The sequence below is a fragment of the Mustela nivalis genome, assembly GCF_964662115.1.
Source record: "Mustela nivalis genome assembly, chromosome: 19".
Taxonomy (NCBI): domain Eukaryota; kingdom Metazoa; phylum Chordata; class Mammalia; order Carnivora; family Mustelidae; genus Mustela; species Mustela nivalis.
Genome location: NC_139038.1, coordinates 17514351 through 17542186, shown reverse-complemented (window position 1 = coordinate 17542186; position 27836 = coordinate 17514351). Strand labels below are relative to the sequence as shown.

At 49.7% G+C, this 27836-nt stretch overlaps 1 protein-coding gene across 3 annotated transcripts in view; it reads right to left on the bottom strand.

Annotated features, from left to right (window-relative positions):
- The window catches only part of XPO6 (exportin 6), a 99264-nt gene that overhangs the window by 15964 nt on the left and 55464 nt on the right, over nt 1-27836 (bottom strand). For 2 of the 3 annotated variants that reach the window (XM_082714559.1, XM_082714561.1), the window contains exons 9-14: nt 22789-22898; nt 14259-14367; nt 11884-11976; nt 10647-10716; nt 4353-4512; nt 1124-1216 (exon numbers count right to left, since the gene is read on the bottom strand). In XM_082714559.1, the coding sequence (XP_082570685.1) occupies nt 1124-1216; nt 4353-4512; nt 10647-10716; nt 11884-11976; nt 14259-14367; nt 22789-22898 (635 nt within the window). The remainder of the gene's footprint in view (nt 1-1123; nt 1217-4352; nt 4513-10646; nt 10717-11883; nt 11977-14258; nt 14368-22788; nt 22899-27836) is intronic. The other variant, XM_082714560.1, reaches the window with a different exon arrangement.

The window sequence follows — 27836 nt, the reverse complement described above, 5'->3', positions numbered from 1 at the left end:
GTCTAGGAATTTCAGTCAATCTAACCAATGCACAGAGCTCCGTAAGGCTGGAGAGAGGGGGCTCTGAAACTTCCTGAAACTATGTGCAAGATGTTGTGTTTATGAGCAAATTAGCATTTTTCTCGGCAGAAGCTTCACAGCTTTCTCTAAATTCTCAAAAAGGAAAGCTATATATATACACGCATATACACACACTCTTTAAAAAAAAAAAATCCTAAACTGCTCTAGTAAATAAGACTCTATCATTTACCTAATTTGCAGCTCAAGAACTATCTAGAACAGGGGTTAGCAGACTTTTTCTGCCAACACCAGAGTATAAATATTTTGGGCTGTGCAGGCCATACATACTCTCTCCGTCACAGCTACTCAGCTCTGTTGCCGGGGCACAAAAGCAGTCACAGACGACGTGTAAATGAATGGGCGTGGCTGTGCTCCAGTAAAACTCGATTTACAGAAGCTGGCAGTGGGCCCGATTTGGTACAGGCCGTAGTCTGCCAACCTTTGCTCTGTTCTGGAGCAAGTCTGGGCACTGTGGTCTCAGGGACATGGCCCCACCTCCAGTCCCCATTCCTCTAAGCCTCCCACAGTCACTTTCCTAATGGCTCTCCACTGTCCAAAAGGCTCCTCTGAGTGTGGTCCCCGAACGTCCTTCACACCAACACCCGAGGAGCCTCAGGCCGCCCTGCGGTAGTCAAAGACTCTCCGAGTCACTCTCCACAGGCTACAGCTTCAGGCACTGGCCTACAGAATAAGACTTGAGGCTCTCAAGCTGTTTCCACTGTGGTCCGCCCATGCCTCCGCGGCCTCCTCTGCCACCACACACACTGCTCACCGCCTCCCTGACTGCGGGACCCCGCGACACATGTATGTCTGAGCTCCTGCCACTCCTCCCTCCCGGAGTGCCCACTCCATGCAGGCCCCGCTCTCGGCCGTCACCTGCTCGCTGCATTCCACGTACTCCAACCACCCCTGCCCCCAGACCACCTTCTCTTCCTGGGTTGGGAGGAGGGAGTCCTTCTCTTCTTCATAGCAACCACCGCTGTTCCTTTTTATCTATGAACGGACTGGGACTAGAAGACTCGGTCTTTCCCAAGATTGCACCAGCAGCCCGCTCTGTACTTACACATCGATGAGATCAGGTTTCAGGACTGACGGCACAGCAGTCTCAATGTTGTACAACTTTATCTGAGATCCATACAGAGTGACTTTGACCAACCTGTTGGCAAAGAAATGGGCAGGAAGAGACACTCAGATGTGCATAAAGGTTTATACAAAGATACTAAGGCATGACTTACAGACCCAAGATATTCTGAACACAAAATAAATATCTAACAGGGAAATACAGTATAATATACACCATAAAAATACTTAAAATGCAAGTATTTTATGTTGTGTATTTTACGACGAAAAATAAGAAAAAAGTAAAAGTTTCACATGGACAGACATATGATAAAGAAAATAGAGCAAAATGTTCACTGTAGAATCTAAGTGATGGGTATATGGGTGTTCGCTGCACAATTTTTCCAACTTAAGATTAAAAAAATGCTCCTGTTAAAATATTTGAGGGAGGGGGCAGGGCATGAAGCAAAACCTTTTAGAACAAACTGAAGGGTTTTTAACTTCAAGCACAATCCTTTCAGAAGCAAGTTGCTGAGCCCACTGGCTGCCCACAGGCTCACTGCATACAAACGAGCCTTCAGTGCAGTAACAAGCCAGCTTTCGGGGAATGGAAATGCCTCTTTCACTGGAGACCGATGTTCCCTTCTGGGCAAAGGGAAGAAGACGGAGGCCCAGGGCAGTTCCATCTGTGCCGGCTGCGAAACGAAGCTCTCTAAGGGAGCAGGTCTGAGACAGACACCAGGGAAGCCAGAGGGCGTTCTCCTCCTGCGGTGCCCCAGGGCACAGCTTCTCAAGCTTCACCGACCCAAACAACCCACTTGGGAGCTTGTTACTGTGCAGCTCCCTGGTCCGACCCCACAGACGGACTCCGGGGCGGCGAGGAGCAGCCAGCAAGTCTGCATCTGGCACTCCGTGCATGGGGACCACATTCTGAAAACCACTCCTCTCAGAAGGGAGTGGAAAGCAGGACCTGCCTAGAAAACCCCAAGCCTGAATCCCACAGCATGCAGGGCTCGGGAGCAATGGGGGTCAAAGAGCCAAGGGCTCTCAATCGAAATTCTGGGAAGGGGCCTGCATGGTAGCACGACACCCACGCGTACCCAGCGTGTAATTCTGCAAACCACTCTCCGTTCTGTGCCCAGAGCACCTTTCAGCAGTGCTGAATAGACGCACAGCGGGTGAGCACCGCCACGAGTCCCCTTTACCGTTTCCTCCTTTAAAACTCCACATCTACCTGCTGAAGAACAACTCCATCCCCCCTGCCCCAAGCCTGGCCCGTCACTGCCCTTGCTCTCTGGTTCTGACTAGTGTCTGTTTCTCCCGTGAGTGGAATCACACGGTGTTCGGCTGCACGTCTACAGCACCTTGGGTGCCGTTCCGCACTAAAAACGACTGCTGAATGTGTCTTCCGCCACGGCTGCACTTCGCAGCTTCGCCAGTAGGTCTGCTGTGCGCAGCCTGCAGGCGAGAAGCCAGCTCATCCCACTGGCCACGAAGGTCACGCAGCCCTAACGAGGAGCCTGCTCTCGCACTCCGTTCTAAACAAGGACAGAACAGCCAAGTATCTCGGAGTACTGGGCCTGCAAACCCAAGCAGTGCACAAAGAGGTACACCAAGGCAGGGGCTCCGAAGTCTGAAAAAAGTCAGACAGGAAGAAAGACGCATCCCAGGCCTTGCCCAGGAAGAAGAGGAGGGGCGCTGGACGCGGAAGCCCCGTGGTCCGGAAGGAGCACAACATGTGGACTCAGGAAGCTGGTCGCAATCCACTGTCCCTCTTGGGAACCGTGTGACCTGAAGCAACAAGGCAGTCCCCATCTCGGGCCACGGCTGGCTCATAGATCACAGATCACCCCCGTCCCTCAAAGTACAGAATGAAATAAAATGTGCAAAACCACTTTTTTGAAAATCTCCTATTACTGTGTGCTTTTACTATTATTAATCTGCCTTTTAAAGATTTACTTAAAACTCTTAGTTATCTGTGCTTTTAGGCTAAGAGTAACAGTTAAAAGAAAACTCAGGTGTGCAAGTCACTAGGCTTGGGGCTCAGTGAGTTACCAATGATCTGGCTACTGGGCCAGTGACAGAGTCCGGTGACCTGACTTCGGGCTGGACCCACACCCACCCAGTCTTGATCTAATCAGTGCACCAGCTCCCTTGAAACAATCTGAGCCTCCGATCACATTGGAAGCACCTTCTTGAAGTTATTTATTTAAATTCAATTCCGTTAACATATGGCATTATCGTCAGCTTCGGGGCAGAAGAGCTGCATGACACCCTCTCTCACTCCCCACGCGCCTCCTTAACGCCCGTCACCCAGTTACTGCTCCCCACACCGCCCTCCCCTCCGCAACCCCCAGTTTGTTTCCTAGAGTTAAGAGTCTCTTACGGTTTGCCTCTCCCCTTCTGTTTTCATCTTATTTTTCCTTCACTTCCACCATGTTCATCAGTTTTGTTTCTTAAATTCCACACGAGACTGTACATTATTTGTCTTTCTGTGACTTATTTCACTTAGCATAATACACTCGAGTTCCATCTACGCCATTGTAAATGGCAAGATTTATTCTTTTTGATGGCTGAGTCATAGTCCTATGTGTGTGTGTGTGTGCGCGTGCGTGTACACGTATCCCACATCGTTATCCATTCCTCTGCCAAGTGTCTCACTTAATACTTAAGCACATGGGTTTGTCAGGCAGGAGCGGAGGCCTGGGCCTGGGCAGTGGTCCTGAGCAAATGCAGCTGTACACGGGGGAGGGTCCCGAGGGGAAGGTGACAGAGAGGGCTGGTAGAGGTAGGGAACCATCTCTCGGGTCAGCTTGGACTCCTCAGGACGTAACAGGACTGGGAGAAGTCCCAGCTCTGGCATCTGGCCACCCAGCCGGAAGAGGCTGAGTGACCGCTTGTCTGTCCTCGGCCTACCCGGCCTTTCCTGCTGTCTCTTTACCGTGCGGGCAGAGACGTACGATGGACCTCGCCTGGTTTCTTCTGAGACCAATCCTGTCTTTTTACCCACAGACCCGTCGGCTATGAGCTGGGCACTGTGCTAAGTGCTTCCTCTCACTAATCCTCACAGTCAGCTGCAAGACAGCAGGTCCCTTCCACGTGACAGACGATGGGCCTGGAGTTCTCAGAGGTACGTGCTGCTCCGTGCGCAGCTGGCCGCACGCTGCCCTCACACAAGAACGAACGACCGGACTCTGAGGCAAGGAGGGCACCCCCACGGAGCCGCCGCCTACCTCTCCACGACCGTGAGGGCGTCGCTGAACCGTGCGGCGAACACGTCTCCGATGAAGTACTCGGCCAGCCGGCCCACGGCCTGCAGGAGGGAGCTCAGGTCTCTCAGGGAGCAGTGCAGGCGCCGGCAGTCATTCTCCGCTGTGATGTTCAACCTGTGTCCTGCAACACAACAGCACCCATGGGTTCCCGCGGGAAGAAGGTGCTGCAGTCACCGCTACAGCAACAGCTCGCTGGGCAACTGGAGGGAGCAGAACCCACTGCCGCGGGCACCTGGGTAGCACGGGCAGTTAAGCGTCGGACTCTTGATTTCAGCTCAGGCCATGATCTCAGGATCACGAGACCGAGCCCCGCACCAGGGTCTCAGGATCACGAGACCGAGCCCCGCACCAGGGTCTGCAGTCAGCGGGGGTCTGCTTGAGACTCTCCCTCTCCCTCTGTTCCTCCCCTGACCAACGTGTGTAAACTCGTACACTTTCTCTCTCCCTCTAAAATAAATAAATCCTAAAAACAAAAACTACTGTGAAACACAGCAACTTGCAGGCTGTTTCCCAGTAACAAGCCAGAACAGCGGGCCCTGCCTCCACCCAAACCGCACCCACAAGCACTGCAGGCCCCGAGAGAGCGAACGAGAGAGGCTCACAGCCCAGTGTGCGAACATGGACCTGATGTGATTTCCCTTGGGCCAGAGGTAGCAACACCACCAATCCCTCACCCAAGGGAACAGGCGGGACAGTGCAGTCACTTCCAACACAGGTCATACTTCTGGGGTAGCACTCGTGTCCTAGACTGGCCCCTACACCTGCAAAGCTGCCCACTTTCCACACCCGGGCTGGCCACAGAATGCAGCCTCCGTGGGCAAACAGGCAGGATCCACCGCTCTGCAAAGAACAGGGTGGAGTCAGCACTGCACGCCCCAGAAGGTCCGAAGAAGCACGGTCTGGGATAAAGGCACAGGGCCTGGAGTCCGAAGACACAGGGGCCGAACACCTGCTGGCTCTGGGCCTCAGCCAGCCCTTCTCAGTCTCAGTTCCCTGTCTTTAAAAAGGAAAATAATGCTCCTGTGGAATTCACTAGTGTACAGGCAAAGTCAGATGGCTTGCACAGGAAACCCTGTGACCTCTAAGGTATAAAGCATCACTCAGTGTTTGTGTCACTATATATAACAAAGAGCATGTGGTTTTCTAAGACCTGAAACTTTCTTCTCAATATAATTTCTTCACGCTGAGTGATAAAGGCACGAAGGTGAGGGACAAAAATACTTGCTATTCAGACACCTCCTCGCCCTGCAGACCCCTCCTCACAACGGTCCACAAAGGACAGGGAGCACTGCTGGGCGGGGAGAGCTCACTCTGCACTGGATCAAGTTCTGCGCCCTCACGCCGCGGGACGGCGGGCACCCGCACTGCCGGCGCTCCCCGAATACCGGCCCCTCTGGCTGCCATGGCAGGCGTTTCGTCTCTGTGAGGAGACAAGAACTGGCTAAAGGCGACCCCCTCCTGCAGCATTCCCCAAACATCTTCCCAGAACCCGGGCCTGAGCACACAGCTCCCCGTGAGCACGGTGCCAAACCTCCTGGGGCTCCGTCCCGGCTCCGCGGGAGAACCTGAGCCCCCAGCGCCCGCCCCGGGGCTCTCACTGCCTCCTGCCATTCCCATTTCCCACCGGGACCCCCGGGACGCCCCGGTGCCTGAGGCCCCGCTTGGACAGCCCCCAGCACGCCTGGTCCCTCCTGCCCTGCGCGCTCTCCCCACTCCCCAGACTCCCCCAGGGCCCTTCTGGGAGGCCTGCCCTCTCTCCGCACTGCCCAGCGGAAGGCACGGGCTTCCCTGCCGGCCTGCATTCCCCGCCAGGGCGTCTCGGCGCACACGCGGAGATACACTAAGGAGCCACACGTCTCCTCACAGACCATGAACTTCCACAAGGGCAAGGGCCGTGGCCAGGAGCTGGCACGGCGCCAGGTAGAGAAGAGGCAACCGCAACGAGTGACTGAATGAGATGCGCCCGAGCACAGAGCAGACCGAGTCGGACCAGGTGTGTCAGGTGCTTGAGTTCCTCCTGCAGCCCTCGGCCCCGGGAATGTTCCCTTGTTATTCAAAGGCCACTGTGGACAGGCACTGTGAGGCCGCAAACAGCAAGCCTGAACACCTCAGAAGGTGCCAGGAAGCAGCAAGTCGGAGGCCTCAGACCCTACACGGACTTCCGAGTGCTGAGGCTTGGAGCACAGCCTGGGACAGCCCCCGAGTGTGGACCCCATTCCAGGGAGCAAGAGGACCAAAGGAAGGGGCGATGCAGGGGAGGACCCAGGCCAGCTTCTGCCCCCCCCAGGGGCCTGCTCCTCCACCCTCCACCCTGCACAGGGAGCAGTGCCTCGGGGAATAAACACCAGTCCGGATTCCCAGGATTCCCAGCGCAGGCGGCCCTGCCCAGGCCCTGGGGGCGACGTCAAGGAAGGCAGGCCAGCCCCCCCCCAGCCGTCAGAACCAGAGGACGACCAGCCGGCAGTGGCAGCCAGATGAGCCCACGAGCGGACAGAACCAGGAGGGATTTAGGTCCTGTGGAGAGAACGCTGCCTCTCCTCCGCTCCCAGCTAACAAAACACCACAACTGTGCACCTTCTGAACGTCAAGGATTTTCAGGGCTACAGCTCCATATCTACCTGTTGTTCCTCTGACACCAAGCAAGCTTTAGGGCTGTGGGAAGAAAACCTGAAGAAGACTCTCCCCAGAACAGGGTGTGGTGGTCACATGGGCCGAGGAGAGAGGCTGGCGTCGCTTCCCAGAGCAGGGCTCCCAGAGCAGGGCGGCCAGCCTGAGTCTGCGCCCTCCCCGCCCCCGGGCCCAGCAGGCTCCACCCTGCCCACGGCTCTCAACGCACCCACACCGGACCCTACAGCGGCGACCCTTGGGTTTACCGAAGAACTAGGTGCTTGAAGAGCGGTTACACAAAATGTTTCCCTTTAAAAACCAAGCCAGAATACCACCCTACGTCGGGTTTCCACTGGAGTGGGCTCTCAGCAGTCATCCTAAGCGGCCTGCCCCCCCCGCCCGCACCCCTGCACCCACATGACTGCACCTGAGGCAGGGCCTCCTCCCCGACGCCCCTCCAGGGAGTCTTCCCTCTTCAGTCAGCTCGGTGGGAAACACTGAGGGAGGGAGTGTCTCCCCAGTTCCTTGGGATCATGAGCGGTCCCCCCGCCGAGGGCAGAGCACAAACCCAGCCACGGCCTGCTGACCCCCGCCCGTCTAGGGAAGAGGTGAGGATTCTCCCCTCGGCGGAAATGCAGCCCTGGGTCCCTTCACTTCCTGTGTCCCCTGCTGCTGAGAATCCCTGCCGTCCTGAGACGACCCCTCTAACCCCCCCGAATCTGTCAAAGAGCAGTACTTAGGGTAGAAAACAGATGGGGACTGCCGTGATGTTAAACTATTCGTCTGAACCATGAGAAATTGCTGATATTTGACCATTTCTGACCGACCAACACTGCAATTCCACACAATTCAACTGAATACACATGGGCCATGTAAGGCTCACGGTACTGCAAACTGTAGCTGCTTCCGTCCCGCTGTCTGCCGAGGCAGACACGTGCACAGGCAGGAAGTACCCAAAGCAAAGTCGTCGCCCCCACCTCCAAACCCAGAACCCTCGAACCACCGGAGGCACAAAACACGGCAAGGAGCCAACCTCAACTCGAGGGGCAGGCCTGAGTGTCCACCAAGGACGCTGTTCCCAACTGCCCACATCTTCCGTCCGGCGAAGGCTTCATGTCCTCCTGACAGCGAAGAACATCCACAAAGGGGGACCCGCTGCCACACAGAGGTTTTCAAAAGAGAAAAAATCCTCTCCCCTAAAGCAAGTTACCCTGAAGCTGTCGAGATGCACTCTTCACCACGTCCAAAGGACAGCTTCCTGGCAAATCACACCTCAATGTTAAACAGAACTCCACCTTCTCTTTGTCGGGCGCTGGGGAGGCAGGGGTGAAAACCATTCGAGGAACTCCACTCAGAGAGAGCAAGTAGGTCGTAAACAAACCCAAGCAGAGCACAGAATGTTTAGAGACACAAGCACCAGGGACAGGACCTCCCCACCCACAAACGGTGGGAACGACCCACAGGAGCAAAGCGAGCTCCCGGGGGCTAGAGGGGCGCACCGCCGCTGAGGTGCCACGCAGCAACATGTCTTGCCTCGGACCTGGCCACAGATGTGGAGGCAGAAGACCAGCAAGAGTCGACAGGAAGACCCCCATGGATACAGACTCCAGAGACCAAACAATGAAAGGCTGGTGGGAAGCCGCACACAGGAACGGCGGGCTCACCCTGTCAGAGAAGACCCACGGTCTCTGGGAAGAGGTGGCAAGGCTGCTGACACAGCACAGGGGTTATGTCAGAGGGTGCATGGCCATGGGACCAGTGAGCAAAATGTACTCAGAGTTTCCATTCTTTTAACAGGCCTTGCATTGGAAACTTGGCTTGGGAGCCACCACGGGGTAGGGGAATGCTTCGTCGTGGATAAGAGAACTTGTTTTAAAATGGGAAGTATTTTTTTGGCCTGAGAGGTTCTTGCCCCTGGAGTGTGCACCAAGGATCAGCGCTAGGGGTGAGATTTACAAACAATCTGGAAAAGCCAAGCACACTGTGAAATTGCCAGCAAAGGGCTTTCGATGAGAACAGGTACGTGATATTGCACGTAGGAAAAATAAAACAGATTATCCTTCTCGGATGAGAAGTTATCAGTATGTCTCAGAAAAAGGACCTAAAAGTCACTCAGACTTTTGTCCGAAGACAGACTCAATGCAACGTAGAGGCAGCAACACGCCCGAAAAGGAACACGGGGTCCATGCAGGGAAGGAGGGAGCGCGCGCTCAGCTTTTCTAATGATCTGGAACAATGTCTCGAGGATGCCAAGTACATTCTCATTTGATGAGTGGCCCTGAGGAAGAGACCACCGGGACACAATTTCTCCCCAAGAATGGATGCTAGAAACATCGGTAGCATTGGGACACGGTCAAAAGGATTTTCGTTAATGTTGACAGCATATTCTACAGGCATGTTTGCTTTGAAAGTGGTCTTTTTAAAGTTCTAAGTTGCTCTTAGCCGATCTACAAACTTTGGGGCATGCCAAGTCCCATCGACCTCCTGGGGCCCAGTGGGTTATTTAGAAGCTAATACAGTCATGGAAACAAACCGTCACAGGCCACCAAGGGCAGCCTCAGAAAGAGCCTCTCCTGGAGGTCCTGCCATGAATAACAAGTTCGTCCAGGAGATGGTCTCTACTCTGTGCCAGGCTGAGACAGCAGTCACACTGCAGGGGGACCGGAGGCCGGGGCTGGGCACAACTCCCAGAGGGGAAACACTAAAGAGAAGCAGTGTGAAACCACCGGCAGAGACAGGAGGGGCTGGGGGGCTGGGGGGCTGGGGTGAGCACAGGTGCATCTGCAAGCACAAGGGTAAGTTGCTGGGGTTTCTGATGGTTTTGGCTAGCAAAACAGAAGTCAGGTTGGACTTAATTCAACTTTTCAATCATTCCCTGTGACACCATCTTGGGACAAAGAAACATCTCCGGACATTAATTTCCCGTTCCGTGAAAAAGAAGCAACTGGTACTAATCCTCCCAGCTGCGGGACAGGTGAGGGAGTTAAGGAGTGTAGGCGAATATTAAAGGGCCAGGCAGGTAATGCGCATTTGACAAATGGAAGCTATTGTTGTCACCAACAAAATAACCCCAAAATGCCAAGAAGAAACCCCAAGCAGGCATGGCCAACAAAGGACCACCCCAAGTCTTTCAACCCAGCTATGGCCCGGCCTCCCGTGGCCACTGACCGGAGGAGAGCTGCCGATCGGAGCTGCCGGAGCTGCCGATCGCTAGCTGTCGGCCTGTTCTACAGGAGTCCGCCTGCTCTGGAGCCGCTCCCGCGTCCTGCTTCCAAACACCCAAGAACAAAGAGCACATGGCAGGGAAGCCCAAGGCCATTTTCCCTAGCACACTTGCTGGCTGAAAAGACCTAAGGGAATATTCTAAGTGCTGGGCTTTTTATGTTTTTGCTCCCATTAGCTGCCTCCCCCCCCCAAACAGCTCTCCAGAAGGCCCTGTCCAAAGGAGTCTCACCTTCTGCCTCCCCACAGGTCCTTTTTATTATGATTCTTTAGAAAAGTCTTCCCTGTGCAGAAGTGAGGAGAGACAGAGCCACAGGGAAGTGGCGGTGGAGAAATCATGTTCCAACAGCAAAGACGGCAATAACTAAATATCAGCCCGATATTTTTTTAATGTTGGTTAAAGTGAGAAAATAAAAACCAGTTTACCTGACCCTGAAGTAACTATAAACTGCTGTAACCCCAGATAAACTTCTAAATTGTCCTGAAGAACTGGGAACTGAAAACAAAGAAACAAAGATTAAAAAAAAAAAAAACATAAATGCAAATTTTAACAGCATTTTTAACATTAAGACATTATAAGTATCCATGGGGGGGTGGGCATCAGATAAAAGAAACTTCTCTGGGAACTTTTACAGGCAGCTAAGCAGAAGTGTCTCCATTCGGTGCCCTGCCCTCAACAACTTCTACAATTCACACCGCCAACTAACGGTTGGAGTAAGAAAGAAAACAACATTATCAGTTCCAAACTCTTTTTCGAACAAAGCAGTGGATGCTGGGTAGGACTATCAGAACTGTCATGTTCCTAAAAGAGGACGTCAAACCCCAAATGGTCTAGACCTTCTAGAGCTCAGGGACAGGGCCTATCTATCTCCCTTCAATTCCAAGGGAAACTGTTCTGGAAAGAACTACCAGATATGCCTTATTAAAGTGCATAACAAAGTGAAAAGACAGGCCAAATTTTCTGGAAGTCAGATTCCCTTAGTCATTTAGTACACAGGACCTTCATAGCCAACGCTCTATCTTTTCTCTCTAAAGCTGCTAACACACCATTTAGATAAAAGATCAGACTTTTAATGTGACAGGTCCCCATGCGAGGCAGCTGGAAAACACAACACAAGCCCCCCAGCTCACCTCGCCCTTTGAAGGCTTAGGGAAATCTCCCCAAATAATAAGCATCACTTAGTGAATGAAAGCAGTCCTTACGCCCAAGAGCCTAGCACATAAACAGAGGCAGAGTGCTAGCGATGAGCTTTACAAAGGCTCACTTTCCAGCAACGTAATCTTTGTAAGTCCTCTACGGGGCCTGGCCATTTCTGAGTTACTGATGCAGGCCTGAAGGCAGGCATTAGGAAAATTGCTATTACAGCCAAGAGTTCAGGAAAGAAAAACAGTACTTTCGAAAGTTGATTTAAAAATATTTGGGGGAAATGTTAACATTTGTTAAACTTCAGGGTTAGTTATGGTAATTATTATGTTCTTTTAAAAATAAATAAGTAAAATTTTAAAATATATATATATATATATACACACACACGCACATATGTGTGTATATATATACTATACACACACACAAAAGTATCAGTGAGCAAAAAAGCTTACTACTCATGCTACATGTGCAGGGAAAAACCTTAGGCTCCTCGTCCCCCTCCGAGAGGTGAGTTACCAGTGTTGAGAAGGCGTGCGTGGGAAGGAGCTCCATCACTTTGGCCACCACCTCCAAGCTCTGGCGCAGGTAGCGCTGCCACTCCGTCTGCTGCTGCGGGGAAAACAGAGAAGGATCAGCTCTCCTGGGAAGGCAGAGTCTTGACATCTCCCCTGCCCCTTCATCTGCAACCTCAAGTCCACTCTCACACAGAAAATCTTGAAGAAATGGCAAATGATGGAACTGGGTTACTCAGGACTTTAAAAAGAACAACCTAGAGGGGCGCCTGGGGGGCTCAGTGGGTTAAGCCTCTGCCTTCAGCTCAGGTCATGATCTCAGGGTCCTGGGATCGAGCCCCGCATCGGGCTCTCTGCTCAGCGGGGAGCCTGCTTCCTCCTCTCTCTCTGCCTGCCTCTGTGCCTACCTGTAATCTATCTCTCTGTCAAATAAATAAATAATCTTTTTAAAAATTAAAAAAATAAAAAGATCAACCTAGAGTATTTTTTTTTAATCCAATGAATTAACGTCATAAAAAGTTATTTCCTCAGAAAGCACATGACCCACAGAGAATGGCCTAATTTTCCCCCTATGGTCAAAGGAATACAGACTTCAAAAAGCCACCTGTGAAGTGCTTGAGCCCCCCTTATGACACCCCAGCTATAGAAGTGTTCACACATTCGTCACCTTCTGAGAAGGTAACCCTGACTACCTCCTGTCAGTACAACGGACCACATCAATGCCACTCAAAGTATCGCTGCAGGCAAGGCAGCATCTCTCGCAGGCTCTGTGGCCCACCCCCAAATCAAAGTCTGCTTACCAAGCTGTCCCAGTGATTCTCACCCCTGCTCAACCCCGAGAAGTACTGTGTGAAATCATACGGTCAACAAGACGTGAGGCTCACATTTACCGCACACACACACACACAACGCATGTACCTGTCGGACACGGTGCTCCCCTTTCGGGAGAGGAGCAAACTAAGGCTCAGAGAAATGAAAGGCCTAGACTTCCACCTCCTTGGGGTCCAGGGCCTTTGGGCTCCAAGTACAAGGCTCTTTCTAAACCAAACATGGCCACCCCTCAAGGTCTCACCATGCCACTGTCACTGTTATTTGGAAAGGCATACCAGTGACCTGAAAATTCTGAAGTGCATGGTGGGTAAGAAAAAGGAACAAGGGAATTGTGTCCTTCGACCCATATTCTTGGATGGGCACACCAGCATCAATAAAGTCAAGACTGACTTTAAGACACGGATTTACAGGGGCGCCTGGGTGGCTCAGTGGGTTAAGCCGCTGCCTTCGGCTCGGGTCATGATCTCAGGGTCCTGGGATCGAGTCCCGCATCGGGCTCTCTGCTCAGCAGGGGAGCCTGCTTCCTCCTCTCTCTCTCTGCCTGCCTCTCTGCCTACTTGTGATTTCTCTCTGTCTAATAAATAAATAAAATCTTTAAAAAAAAAAAAAAAAAGACATAGATTTACAAAATACACTCAGAAGAGACTTCCTTTCGTTCTAGGCTTGCCATTTAAGTCGTGCTTTATTCCCACCTGCATCCAACTGGCTTTTGATTGTTGCCCAAAGTGGGGGGCAGAGGTGTGGAGGCGAGGCAGGGGAACGAGAGGAAACCAGAGCCCTTACTAAACCTCTTCTCACTGTGCATATGGCTTCTCGGCTTGTATCTCTAGTCCATACAGATAAAAATGCCGCCAACTTCCTTTTACAATTACGGAACCCCAAAAAACGAATAGGATATACAGCTGGCCCTTGAACAACAGGGGTCTGAACTGCGCGGGTCCACTTATGTGGGATTTTTTTCAATAAACACAGTACGGTACTAGAAATTCATTTTCTCTTATGAATTTTTTTTTTTTTAAGATTTTATTTATTTATTTGACAGAGAGAGAGAGAGACAACAGGAGAGGAGATACAAACAGGGGAGGGAGAAGCAGCCTCCGCCGAGCAGGGAGCCTGATGCGGGGCTCTATCCCAGGACCCTGAGGTCACGACCTGAGCCGGAGGCAGCCACTTCATGACTGAGCCCCCCAGGCGCCCTTCTCTTACGATTTTCTTAGTAACATTTTCTTTGGTCTAGCTTACTTTATTGTAAGAATACAGTAAAATACAAAACACGTGCTAATCAACCATTTGTAAGACTTTCATTGAACAGTCAGGTTATCAGCAGTTAACTCTGGGGGCGTCCTAAGTTGTACTCAGATTTCTGACTGTGCGTGTGGTCAGTGCCCCTAAGCCCCGCACTGCTCAAGGTCAGCTGGAAAGTTCGAAGGCACAAGTCAACCTGTGAGACTACTCTGGCCCCAGAGCAGCGAGCTTACAGGCTCCCAGTCAGTCTGGCCTCACGCCAGAAGCGACGGCGACTGAGGCCGGTGCGGACGCGCGGCTTACATCGTCATCCAGAGTCTCGTCATCCAGCTCCTCCAGCTGGGCCTGGTTGTATCTGAACTGGATTCGATTCAACACCTCCGTGAGCAAAAGGACCAGTGCGTCTTCGTACCTACGTGGCAGAGAGAAATGCAACATCAGGTGAGAGCGGGCTTTTAGCCTAGGATTTTGAAACGGCCTCCTGCACTCTGAGAAAGAAGGACGTCCCTGCTGGGTCACCAGACACAAGCAGCACGTGAAGCAGATGTAGTTTGTGGGCGGACAAGGGCGTGGGTCAGAGCGGAACGGCAGCAGGGCCTTTCCTCATGTCGCCGCGCGCCGGGCATCTTCCTGATGCACTGACGCGTCCGTCTGCACGGACGGATTGAAGGATCTTTTTTTTAAAGTCAGCTCGTGCCCAGCAGGGAGCTCAACGCAGGGCTCCATCTCATGGCCCTGAAATGAAGTTCCGAGCTGAGATCAAGAGTCGGACGCTTAACCGACTGAGCCTCCCAGGTGCCCCCCGACAGCCACTCTTCAAGTCTATCCTGCCTGATATTTGCCGGGCTACCCCAAATTTCTTTTGGTTACTGTCTGCATGGAAAAGCTCTTACTTCCAACATATTTGTGTCTCTGAACTGAAGTGAGTCTCTCAGAGACATGCAGTTGGATCATGCTTTTCGTCCACTCCGCCGTCACTGCCTCTTAAACTAGCGAAGTTAATTCTGCACATTTAATGTCATTACGGCTAGGGAAGGGCCTCTGCCATGGTGCTACTTCTTCCCTCTAGGTCATGGCTTTCGGGCTTTCATTGGACTCCTCCATGACCACCTTCTGTCATGTCACAGACACCTGTGTGCCACTTTCATTCTCTTGTCACTCCTTTCACCAGGCATTTGTGAATGCCTGCCCTGGGGATTATAGGTAATTATGTATAAATACCAAGTTCTACTGATTTAATATAGGATTCAATAATTCAATCCTTTTAACATCTAAGAGAGATGGCTAGTAGTACTGGTCTATTTCTGATGAGGAAGCCAGAGTTAAAAGAAGTTAAGTAAACTAGCCAAGGTCACCAAGCTAGGTGATCTGAACCTGGGATTCTGTAACTCAACATCCTATGCTCTCCCCATAAACCACCAACAGTCTTTGGGCCTGCTCTAACCTCGTCTTTAGTTAGTTTTTAAGAACACTTAATACTTAAAGGAAGAACTAGAAAAAGCCTGGGGGGGCCCTGCTCCTCTGACCTATATCTAAGAACTTCTCGAAGAAACACTCCAAGCTGCAGGCCTGGGTGTCTCCCATCCATGTTAAGAACCTACCTCAGAAGACGCCAAGTCACCTGCAGCAGGTACACCAAAAGGGCCAACAAGCCACTAATTTTCAAGAACAAACCGGCTGCTAAATCCCTGTCTGTCCCAGAATGTTTCAAAGATAGGTTTAGGGACTGCCCCTCCTCACAAAGGGGCAGGAACTCAGCACCACTCTATCCCACACTCTAGGCTGCTGGGGCTGTGAGCCCATAAAGCACCCTGGTCCTCCACCTCGGGGAGCCTCCGTGGCGTGGGCACTGCAGGAAGAGCGAGCGGCAGAAGGAGCACAGGGACACCATGCTTCCTGTGGGCTCATCATCCTGGCTGTGTCGCCCCGGCCGACAATCACCCAGGAGTGATGAATGGTTCCGCCTTCGGCTTCCCCATTGCTGGAACCAGCCTCACGCACAGCCAGCCTGCACCCCCTCCTCTGCAGAGTGAGCTCCAGCTCCATGGGGCCCCTCCTCTGAGCTCCTGTGGCAGCTGGGTGCTACCCTCTCCTCAGAGACCCGAGCTCCAGCTGCATGGGGTCCAGCCTTCCGATCTAGAGGTCAGTAACTCCGCCTCGTTCCCCTGGACCCTCAGCTCTAGCAGTGGGGCTGCTTCCTGTAGTTCTCATCCGCTTTACCTTGCTGTTTCCTTCTTGCTCTTCCAATCCTCCAACACCAGTTTCACCACTTTCCTACACTGAATCCTTAAAATAATTAAGTCTGGTTTCCATCTTCTTAACAGGTCTCTACCTAATAAACCACCTAAGCCCATGCAGGTGAGTTCCACACAAGCTAATCAGAGCTAAAAGGTATCCAGTGCCAAGATCAAATACAGTCCATCCAACCTAAGTCACAACCCCTGGCTGAGACTCTGTACAGAGGGTCTGCAGACTCCACTAGAGTCCTCCTGAACAGTCATATTGCAGAGTCTGGTGGGCACAAGAGCTCATTTTTCCATTAAGATGAAAACACTGACCACCCCTCCTCCCAGTGTTTGCAAATGACTTAACCTAGGCTAGACAGGCAACTGAGCATGGCCCAGAAATGAATGCTGGTGGCGAAAATCACTAATAGCGTAGGCAGCATCTGTGGGAAAAATTGCCGATAGACTCAAAAATCCCATTTCAGTAGACTTCAGAGAAAAAGGTAAGATCAAACACTTAAGCCTGGAGCTTATATGTGCCATTTGCTCAGACAAAAATTCCTAAAGTTAATTATAGAAATTTTATGCTATAAATTGCTATACTGAACCAAAACATTTTCACAATTTTGCTAGGAAAGAAAATCTACTTCAGACCAGAGGGCAGATGAAACCTGTCATCTACAAATTGTCTTGCTGAGCTAAAACAGAATTTAAAGACTTTGTATGCATAGGATAGATAACCTTAAATTAGACCTAAAACCCTACTGGCAATTAGCACCACTGGCACAAAAAAAGCTTATCACATAGAAAATTAAACCCAACTAGAAACCAGGCTAAAGCACACTTAGGTAGTACTTGCTCCCCCAAAGTGTCTGATGAGGGTAAGGAGAGCATATGGGGTGGCAGACTCTGGTTGTCTACCCAATACCCATTCTTGTTTTCTCCCTCAGTTAGACAATGGGCACTGAGGCCAACTGGAAGACTACATCTCCCAGCCTCCCTTGCAGACGGCAGTGGTTGGGGACATACTAAGAGAAGTCAGTGGGCAGAGCCTCTGGAAGAGGCATCTTTTGTCCAACATCTCCCCTTCTCATTTTTGCTATCTGAATCGTGGCGTGATGTCTGTAAATGCAGCATCCATCTCTGACCACAAAGTGACTGTGGAGACGGAAGCCATGCCCGAGGCTGGTAGAATAAACAGGTAAAAGGATCCAGAATACAAGTAAACATATAAAGAATGAGAAGGCACTGACCATTTATCAAGGGAAAGACAATCAACAGAAGCCAACCTAGAGATGCCAGCACACTGGAATTACCAAAGACTTTTAAGGCAGCTACTGTACGCATCCTCCATAAGGTGCTTCAGATAGAAGGTGCTAGGGACTGAACTGGGTCCGCTTGAAATTATTATGTTGAAGCCCTAACACCCATGTAACTATACTTGGAGGTAAGGCCTGTAAAACAGCCAGTGGTATTCTGTTCTGTGAGCTGATCAACAGAGTAGGTAAATGGTCACGAGAAAAAAAACCTGGAACTTGAAGAATGAAGGACGAAAGAAAGGGAACTGGCGCGTGTCTGGGTAAGTACCACTTCTCTAGTATTTTCCAGACTCCTCCGCTCCTCCTAGGGTCTTTAAAACGTTAATGATGGATGAAGGCAATAATAAAACATCTGATGGGGGTTTCCATGGATACAGATGTGAAATGTGGCGACCTCCATCAAAGAAGGGAGGACAAATGATGTATGTGGCAGCAAGGCTCCTTCATACACTTGCAGTGGTGAAATGCTAATGTGAAAAGCAAATAGGCTATAATACGAGAGCAAGCTCTAGAAATCGCAAAGAGCTATTGTAAAACAATAAATACACTGAACAGGGAAACTAAATTTGTGTGAAACTAACAAGAGTCCCAAACTAAATGAAGCAAAAATGATAGGGCTGAAAGGAGACACGGATAAACCCACAATCACACACAGAGTTCGCCTCTCTCCTGGTCACGGACAGAGCATGACAGAGGACACACAGAACCCCACCGCCAACCTGACCTAACTGACATCCACCAAACACCCCATCCACCAACAGCAGAATACACGCTCTTGTCAACCACAGTCTGAACAATCACCAAGAAGATTGTCATAAAACAAACCTTAGCAAATTGAAAAGAACTGAAATCACATGAACTATGTCTGCAGATCATAGTAAACAGAAGATAGTAACAAGAAGATAGATGGGAAACCTCCAGATATTTGGAAGTAAAACAACAAAGAGAAAACCTCAAGAGAGATCAGAAAATCTCTTTGGCAAACAAGAAAAGGGAACATAGGACAATCTGATGGGCGCGGCTAAAGCAGTAGTCAGAGGGCAATCTGCTGCACAACATGCTTGAACACGCAGTGGAGATAAACCTACAGGACCTGTGTGGCTGGAGCCACAAATGTGATTCCTGAGCACCCCAACATCGGAGTGCACAGGCGTTCCGTAAACGCCGAGCATAAGTACAAAGGAACAAAAAATGAACAAATACACAAGCAAGTAACGGACAAAAGTCCAAGCCAGGTGACTCCAAAGCCTGGGCAGGACCCTAGACGGCTTTCTGGACTCAATGCAGGATCTGAGACGCCATTCACTTGCTCTCTGCGGCCGTCAACAGCACGGACAACAGCATGAATGCCTCCTCACAGGACCTAGAAAACTCCTGGAACCCTGACACAAACCTACTTATCACCTTTTATTAACTGTCTCAAAATGCCATGTGCCACAAAGGCACTTCCTTTTTGTTAAGCAGAAAAACCCACCCGGAAAGAGAGGGGAGCAGGCTTTCTCACGCTCAGCCGGTTTGTTTACAGTGCAGCCCAGTGTCCCTCAGAAGCCCTGGCTGCTCTGGGGCCAGGACTTGCCAGTACTCTCACGACAAAGGGGACCACAGGACATGACTCAGTAACTCTGGGTTGCTTAACTCCCTTCAGGTTTCCTCATGTTCCTGTAAAAATGAGTTTCTACACAGGTGGCTACTCCCGCCGTGACGAGCACCGAGAGAAGGGCGGGCGGGGGAGAGAAAGAGGAGAACCAGCCCTTCCCCGCCGCCGGCAGCCGAGGCACGGAACGGAACGGAACGTAAGCAGACACAACGCTCCCCGGAGCACAGCACAGGAAAAGGAGACTGAACCTCAGGCCTTCGCAAACCACCACGTGAAAACGGCCAGTGTGGACCATGCACTCCAGCAGCAGCTCTGCTGGGCGGGCTGTGTTCCAGAGCACATTCCTCTGACAGTGGGACGTGAGCCCCAGCAGCTCTGATCAAGAAACTCGGGAGCATTCTCACTGAGTGAGGAACATGCAGCACTCCAATCCCCAAGCTCCTAGGTCCAAAAATAAATCCATGTACATATGTGCTTCTAAATGGAGAGCCTACAAAGCCTACAACACTTTGTTGTGATGAATGATGCAAAACCAATAGACCACAAGGGACAGGAACTGAGCGCTGTCTCTAACTTAACCACACCCACGTTTCCCATTTAAGACACCAAGAAAACATTCTTGACTAGTTCCTGCAAGATCAGTTACTTCTGAAATTCCGGTTCACGCCACAAATGTGATTCCAAAAGCACCTCACCTTCTTTCAGATGAGTTTTATCAGCTGAAAAACATCTGATCGCACTTATGTGCTTTTTTAAAATGAGGGCTCTTTAAAAGAGCCAAGGCTCTTCATCAGCCCTTCTGCAGAACTGCACATGTCTGACCTATCAGGGTCTCTTAGAACCTACAACAGTGGTTGCCACATTTCAAAACCTTCATCTAAGGACGTGAGTACACACCTGTACAAATGTATAGCGTAAGAGGTAACAGGAAAAATACAGATATTAAAATTCAACTCTTTTCTCTGTGCCCCTCAGGGGACTACCTTATACACCGTCTTTGGAGCCGCAAGCTAGACCACTAGGCAGTGTCTGATCAACAAACAGTTCCCCGGGAGATGGTTACTATTCAATATACTATTCGAAAACCACAGACCAGCTTTGAAGGGTTGGGGTTTTTCTGTTTGTTTTTTCAAGGGCATAAAAGTGTTCTAAGTGTACGTTTAAAAAAAAAGTCATTAAAAATTAGAAAGCCTCACTTAGGATGACGATCGAATGATCAATGAGAAAAATTCCTAATGTTTAAAGCGGTCAGGCTTCATCCCCGACAACTCGGACGTCAGAAGACAGACGCGTGGGCAGGCGGGTCAACTTGCGCAGGTGGAGGGCTCTATCACTTAACTCCACGGTCACCAGCGTGGCTAAAGGGCAGCAATGTCTTCTGCTACTTATTATCACAGTTGTGGTCATCACTGTGATCAATGACTGAGTGCCAAAAATAGGCTAACTACTGGCCCAGGCACTTTATATACACATGATTTCCTTGAATCCTAACCATCCTGCAAGAGACGTCAGTACGTGCATTTTGCAACAGGAAATGTGATCAGCATATAACCTGACCAAAAGTAACACTGCTCCCACGAAGCAGAAAAGGAATTTAAATTCTAAACCAGCGCTCTTTCTGTTGGTACAAAAATGTGCACAAGTGCATATTTAATACTAATAATCTGCTGGCACATATTTTCTCAATGAAACCATATTCTCCACACCCAAAACACATTTGTACTGTGCTTTAAAAAGCGCCTGCATATTAATCATTTCCTCAGTTTACTCTTCCAACAAGCCTGAGAGATGAGAAGTATCTACCACTAAATACAGCAAGATCAGGCACAGTCCCAGAACCAAAGAGTACAACCATTCAGCATACAAAATAGAGAATAAGGCAGATGTACCTTTTCTTTGAGAATCTCATTCAAAAACACTATTACTGAGAGTTGGCAAATTCACCAAAACAGGATCTAGTATTGTGTCACGAAGTCTCAGATACATGAGTGTGCTACCCATAAAACACATCTGACCTGACACCACAGCATCATGGAAGCTGTTGTGCAATCACAAAAATAATGGTTTGGGAACAAAAGTGCAAACGTTTAAACTTGGAATATGAATATTCTGTTCAGAATTCTTAAAAACTCGTAAAACTGCAGCAATACCAAGGGTTTTAGAGGGTCAGACTGACCTCTTCTCGGGTGGGGGTTCGCCTTACCACCTCCGTCAAGCACACTTCTGGGGAAAGGCGGGTCACTATCCCACCACCAACCACGGATGCCATGGACTGAGCAAGTGTTCATAATGCACCAAGCGTTCTCGATACATTAGCTCATTATTTCATTTCTGAAATAAGTAACGATAGTGTACAGGAAATACACTTTCTGCCTGTAAGAAAAATGCAGAGAAAGGGGAGCCCTCCTAAACTGCTAGAGGGAAGGCAAGCTGGTTGCAGCCGCTCTGGAAAACAGTGTGGAGATTCCTTAAGAAACTAAAAATAGAGCTTCCCTATGGCCCTGCAATCGCACTACTAGGTATTTACCCGAAAGATACATGTGTAGTGATCCAAAGGGGCATGTGCACCCGAATGTTTGTCACAGCAATGATTTGCGGTGTGTGTGTACACAAACACACACACACACACACACAATGGCATACTCTGCAACCATCAAAAGATGAAATCTTGCCATTTGCAATGATGTGGATAGAACTAGAAGGTCGTATGCTGACCAAAATAAGTCAATCAGATGAAGACCATTATCATATGCTCTCCCTGATATGAGGACCCTGAGAGGGAGGGCGGAGGGTCGTGGGGGGTAGGGAAGGAAAAAATGAAACGAGATGGGATCGGGAGAGAGACAGACCGTGAAGAGATTCTTAACCTCACAAAACAACCTGAGGGTTGCTGCGGGGAGGGGGAGGGCCAGGGTGGCGGCTGATGGACACTGGGGAGGGCGTGTGAAATGGTGAGTGCTGGTGAGCACGTAAGCCTGACGACTCACAGTCCTGTACCTCTGGGGCAAATAATACATTATATGTTAATAAAAATAATTAATAAAAAAAAAAGAAAAGTGATCTTGAGAAACACCCGAAGGGAAACCATTTACTCTTTTTAAAAATACAATAAAAAGTACAAAAGTAATTTTTGCTGGACTGTGGGATTATAGATAACTTTTCTTTATATTTTCCTATCTTTTCCTAGTTTTTAAAAATATTTATTTTTCACAAGCCTTTATTATTTTATTTAGGAAATTTTCAAACATATACAAAATGGCCACAAACATAATGAACCCTAAGTCAGCATTAATAAAGGTCAACATCGATTGTCAACACTCGGCCAACCCACTTTTCCCTCTCTCCTCCGTGGATCACTTTAAAGCAAATCACAGATGTCTTATCATTTCATCCAATAAATATTTCAGTTTTTCATCTCTAAAATAAGGGCCATTTAAAAACAAACCCATGAAAACACTGTCACACCTAAAACATTAATAATACAAATTACTTTTTTAATCAGAAAAAAATATTTTAAGAAAATAAGATATTTAAAGGTAAAAAAAATATAAAATGCACAATGACATAACTACCTAACCAGTTTACGTGACCCAGTCTCACTGAAAAGGTCTTGCTGCACGGCTGCCCCTGCAGGCCACAAGAAAAACTGGCAAAACTGTCTATTTCTAGTTACCAGGGTTTCTGGGGTTTACCTGTTGAGAACAGCTTCCTTGTCTCCCAGACGGCTTTTAATTTTACTTGTCAGATAGTCCAAAAAGAGCGTCCAGATATCCAAGCAAGAGAAGTAACCTTCATGAGTAGGCTATGATGCAAAAGAAATCCAGACAATGAAATTACTTAATGCAACTGCTTCTCAGAAACACACCCACCGTGCTTATTTCCACCAGAACGGTGCGACCAGAAGCCCAGATTCCCTCCACTTCCTTGTAACCACAACTGGTATATTTTACTTTATTTAAAGACTTTATTTATTTATTTGAAGAGAGAGACACAGCAAGAGAGGGAACACAAGCAGGGGGAGTGGGAGAGGGAGAAGCAGGCTGCCCGCTGAGCAGGAAGCCCAGTGCGAGGCTCAATCTCAGGACCCTGGGATCATGACCTGAGCCACCAGGTACCCCACAACTGGCATATTTTAGATGGTCTTCAAGACTGAGCCCTAGTGATCCTAACAAGACACGGGTGTCATAAACACATCATTAGGGAGAGACTATGCAGGACAAACTGAATTACAAAATAAGCCGAGTAGATGCCAATCTTTAAATGTGAGACTGACTGGGGTAGGGGTGGCTCTCACAGATCATCTAATTCAAATCTGTTTTAGAGAAAAGGAAACTGAAATCCAGAGTCATTTTATTAAAGGTCAGGGGTAGAAGCAGGTCCCTTTACCCCTAGCCAATGCTCATAACTGATCGTATGCATACAGCAGTGGTTTTGGGAAAAGTTACCACACACCTACAAAAGCAAACAAGTCAAGCAGATAAAGACAATTATCATACGGCTTCACTTATGTGCAGCACATCAAGAACAGCATGGAGGACATTAGGAGAAGGAAAGGGAAGGAAGGGGCGGGGGGATCGGAGTGGGAGCCGGACCATGAGACTATGAACTCCAGGAAACAAATCGAGGGTTGCAGAGGGCAAGAGGGTGGGGGAATGGGTTAGCCCAGTGATGGGTATTAAGGAGAGCATGTATTGCATGGAACACTGGGTATTATACGCAAACAGTGAGTCATGGAACACTACACCAAAAACTAATGAAGGACTGTATGATGACTAACATAATTAAAAAAAAAAAAACAAAAAAAAACCAGTGGCTCCAAAGGTGCCAAGTTCACACATCTGAAGGTTAGGAAAGTACCATTTGCAGTCTTCCTACAGAACAGACTGACAATGAGCTTCATTCGGACCCTCAGGTGTTATGTCCTCTGCAGAAGGAGCAGCGCCCACCAGGCTCATAGCCATCTCTGACCAGGTGTTGATAAAGACAAAGTCAGGAGGGAAGAAAAGAGTGAGTCTCTGCAGGGTCCTCATGCTCCGATTTCTTAAGAGCCCTGAGATTCTACTTCATGCAAAAATCCACTATGTTCTCCACAACCTACCTAGTCCTTCTCACACATACTCAATTTCAACCGGTGACCCCCAATCCCTTCTATAGCCACTCAAATTCTTGCTACCTCCAAGAGCTCTTTTGTTTTATTCGTGATTACTTCACTGAGCCCCATGTCTGCCGGCAGGATCAGACAGGAAAAGAAGTAATACCATCATCTTCCAGGATCCGTTTCCTTCCATTTCAGATCTACAAGGAAATCCAGAGGCTTACAAGGGCGTAGGTGGGATTTACGCATTGGGTGGTAGCATGAGATGGAAGTTCTGTACCCAGGCTGAGTCCGAGACAGAAAAACTAACTTTTTCGGGTGCAGACGCAGGCAGAGTCCATCCTCACAACCCACAGCGTCTCCCTGGAACTGGAATGCACAGCTTAATAAGGACCACTGACAGGGCCGTCCTCAGAAGACAAAATGACCATTTCCTGTCTCCACTTCATCCTCTGCAAAAGCCAGGATGTCCACAACACCAAAGGAGCCAGAAGAACAAGGGGAGAAAACAATAAGCCAGGTGGAAGTAGTATGGGCGGCTTGCAGACAGGAGATGGAATCTTTCCTAGCTGCGGCTCGCTGAGCTTCCTAGGGTCGCACGCGGTTGTCCCTCCTTGATCTGAAAACACCCGTCTCCCCCTCCACAGAACATAACTGAGCATATGCATACGGAAGTGCTTTTGGGAAAAGTTACCACACAAACCCAAGGTTTATGGTTATGTCAATTATTATATTATATATTACATACATAAAAGATATTATATACAATTATACACATCCTCCCCCCGCCTCTGAATTGAGGATTTACCCTGTGGCTCAAGGCCAGAAAAGAGGGTGGGCAGGTGCACCCTCAGTAGGACCTGAAACACGTCCCCACGTGGAGGCCCCACTGTGAGGCCCTTGTGCGCTGCGCATGATCTCACCTCTGACAACTGCTGTGGGCACAGATGGTTAAGCACATAAAGATAACAGGCTGGCTGCACTTTTAGAGTCATCCAATGTTTCAGAACCCTCACAGACCCATTTTAAAAATCTATCTAGGGGCACCTGGGTGGCTCAGAGGGTTAAGTCTCTGCCTTTGGCTCAGGTCATGGCCCCAAGGTCCTGGGATCGAGCCCCGCATCGGGCTCTCTGCTCCTCGGAGAGCCTGCTTCCTCCTCTATTTCTGCCTGCCTCTCTGCCTACTTGTGATGTCTGTCAAATAAATAAATAAAATCTTTAAAAAAAAAAAAAAAGGTATCTGTACTCAGATTTATTTTTCACACTCCAGGGCTGACTGATCACTAAAGAGCCTGAGAAGTTCCTTCAAGAATTTCGCGACGCCTCCCTTCTCCAAGCACGTCACAGCGCATTGGTCTTTCTGATCACCACAGCCCCAGGAAGCGGACAGGTGTTTTTCTTCTTCCCATTTTACAGATGAAGAAACAAAGGCTCAGAAGCAAAGTCACCTACCCAAGGTGACAAGATAAGGAACAGAAAGAGAACTAGGATGCGGAACTTAAGCCTCCTGGCCCCGAGCCCTGTCCCCAGTGCCACACATCCCCAGGCACTGTTGTACGAACGACAGGCAGGTACGGCTGGCAGGTGGCAAAATGCAAGACCGAGAAGGACCTGGTGACAATGCGGTAAGAGACGGAGCAGGAAGACGAGCATCAGGAACTTCTAGGGCCACCTCCGCGAGCAGAGCGATGGTGGAGGCCAACGCCCGCCGCAGCTGGAGGCAGCACATGGGACACTTCGGTGAAAAATGATGTAGGAAAAGAAACAAGAGAGAGGAAAGAGTTAACAAAAGATACAAATACCTCCTTTGTCTCATTATTATTCTTTCAGTGTGCAGTAACCAGCACTAAAATTTCTTACGGATTCTTTACCCAACACGGGGCTCCCGGAACTCACAACCCCGAGACGAAGCGTCTGAGGCTCTACTGCTGAGCCGGCCGGGCGCCCCTTAGGAAACACTTGAGGACACTCACGAGCCTCCTGACAAGAGGAAAGAATGTGTTCCCGCTCCACAGATAATCCTGATAAATTAAGATCACACTGCTAATGAACAGATGAGAACTTAAAGCTCTATCTTGAGAGCGCGTCACTTCCGACTCTCAAATCTTATCCTAAAGAACTCCCCCGCTCCCACCAGCTCCTGACCCTGGAGTGCACTCGGCCAGCTTCTTCCACTCTGCCTCTGCAGGCAAGGGCAGCCCAGCCGGCAGTGAACCGCACAGATCACCTTCCAGCTTCCTGCTCTCCTGCCCAATGCTCAAATCTGCTTCTGCCTGGACCCCAAAGGACACTGACTCCCACAGCCTGGGAGCCTCCGCCCAGAAAGGAAGGTCCTCATACAGGAAGCTGAGAGAGAACAAGGGAGCTCACCTGACAGTGACCTCAGTCAATGGAGGAAGAAAAAAGCCTGTTGTTTGCTTCAGGACCATCGCCATTTCTCTTCCCAGTATACAAAAATGACACATATAAATAACATAATACCACTAGGAGTTCAACAGAAAACGAACACATGGGATTCTCGAGAGGGGACCACGGGTGATGAACACTGGGACAGACTGTGAAGGTGCCCACCATAGTCCATCTCCTTAGGTGAGGAAACTAAATCTAAGGAAATTAAGAACACTGGTCCAAGGACACAGACCTCGTAGAAATAACGAGAGCTCAAACACAGAACTGTTTGTTGGGTTCAGGTCCAAAGAAGCAGGTGTAAGAGCTGCATACTTTAAAAATGCTATTAGGGGCACCTCGCTGGCTCAGTGGGTTAAGCCTCTGCCTTGGGCTCAGGTCATGATCTCAAGGTCTGGGATCGAGCCCCACGTTAGGCTCCATGCTCAGTGGGGAGCCTGCTTCTTCTCTCTCTGACCCTCCCCCTGCTCATGCACACACACTCTCTCTCTTTCTGCCAATAAATAAATAAAATCTTAAAAAAAAAAAAACCCAAAACCACACTTTTATTTAGCTTTTTTCTATACTGCGTATAATAGGCAGATAGAAAACTTCACACACAGAGCAGAAGAGCAAAACATTTTATTCCATTTTCCCAAATAAACCCCTTCTTCCTGACCTCTGCACTGGCTCCGCGTCTCGTTCATCTGCCACACTCACTCTAAGGTGTCTACCAAATCCTTTCTTCCCGGCCCCCCGGGTGCATCTCTCTGGATCCGCCGCAAACTGTTCCCACCTTGCGTGCTTCGGGCTGCCTCCTCCCCTCCCCGTCTCGTCGCCTCCTCCTTTCCTTCTCAGGCCTGGAGAGCTCAGCGGGCTGCCCTTCTAGCTCTGCGCCCACCTGCCCCTCCGTTCTAGCTCTGCGCCCACCTGCCCCTCTACCAGACATCGTGACACATCTTCAACCCAGATTCTCCCCCACGTGCACCCTCCCCACTGCTCCCAGGAACAGGTCACCCTTACCCACTGGGGGTGCTTCATTTTACATGCCCCGGGGAAACTTGGCTCACCACTGTACCCTCAACCACACACACACACCCCTCCCAGCCTAGGCCCATGTCTCTATTTCAGCCTCATTTAAGCTACAACAACATTAGTGGTTTGAACTACCAAAACGGGGGTGCCTGAGTGGCTCAGTCAGTAAGGGTCTGCCTTCGGCTCAGGTCATGATCCCAGGGTCCTGGGATCGAGCCCCACATG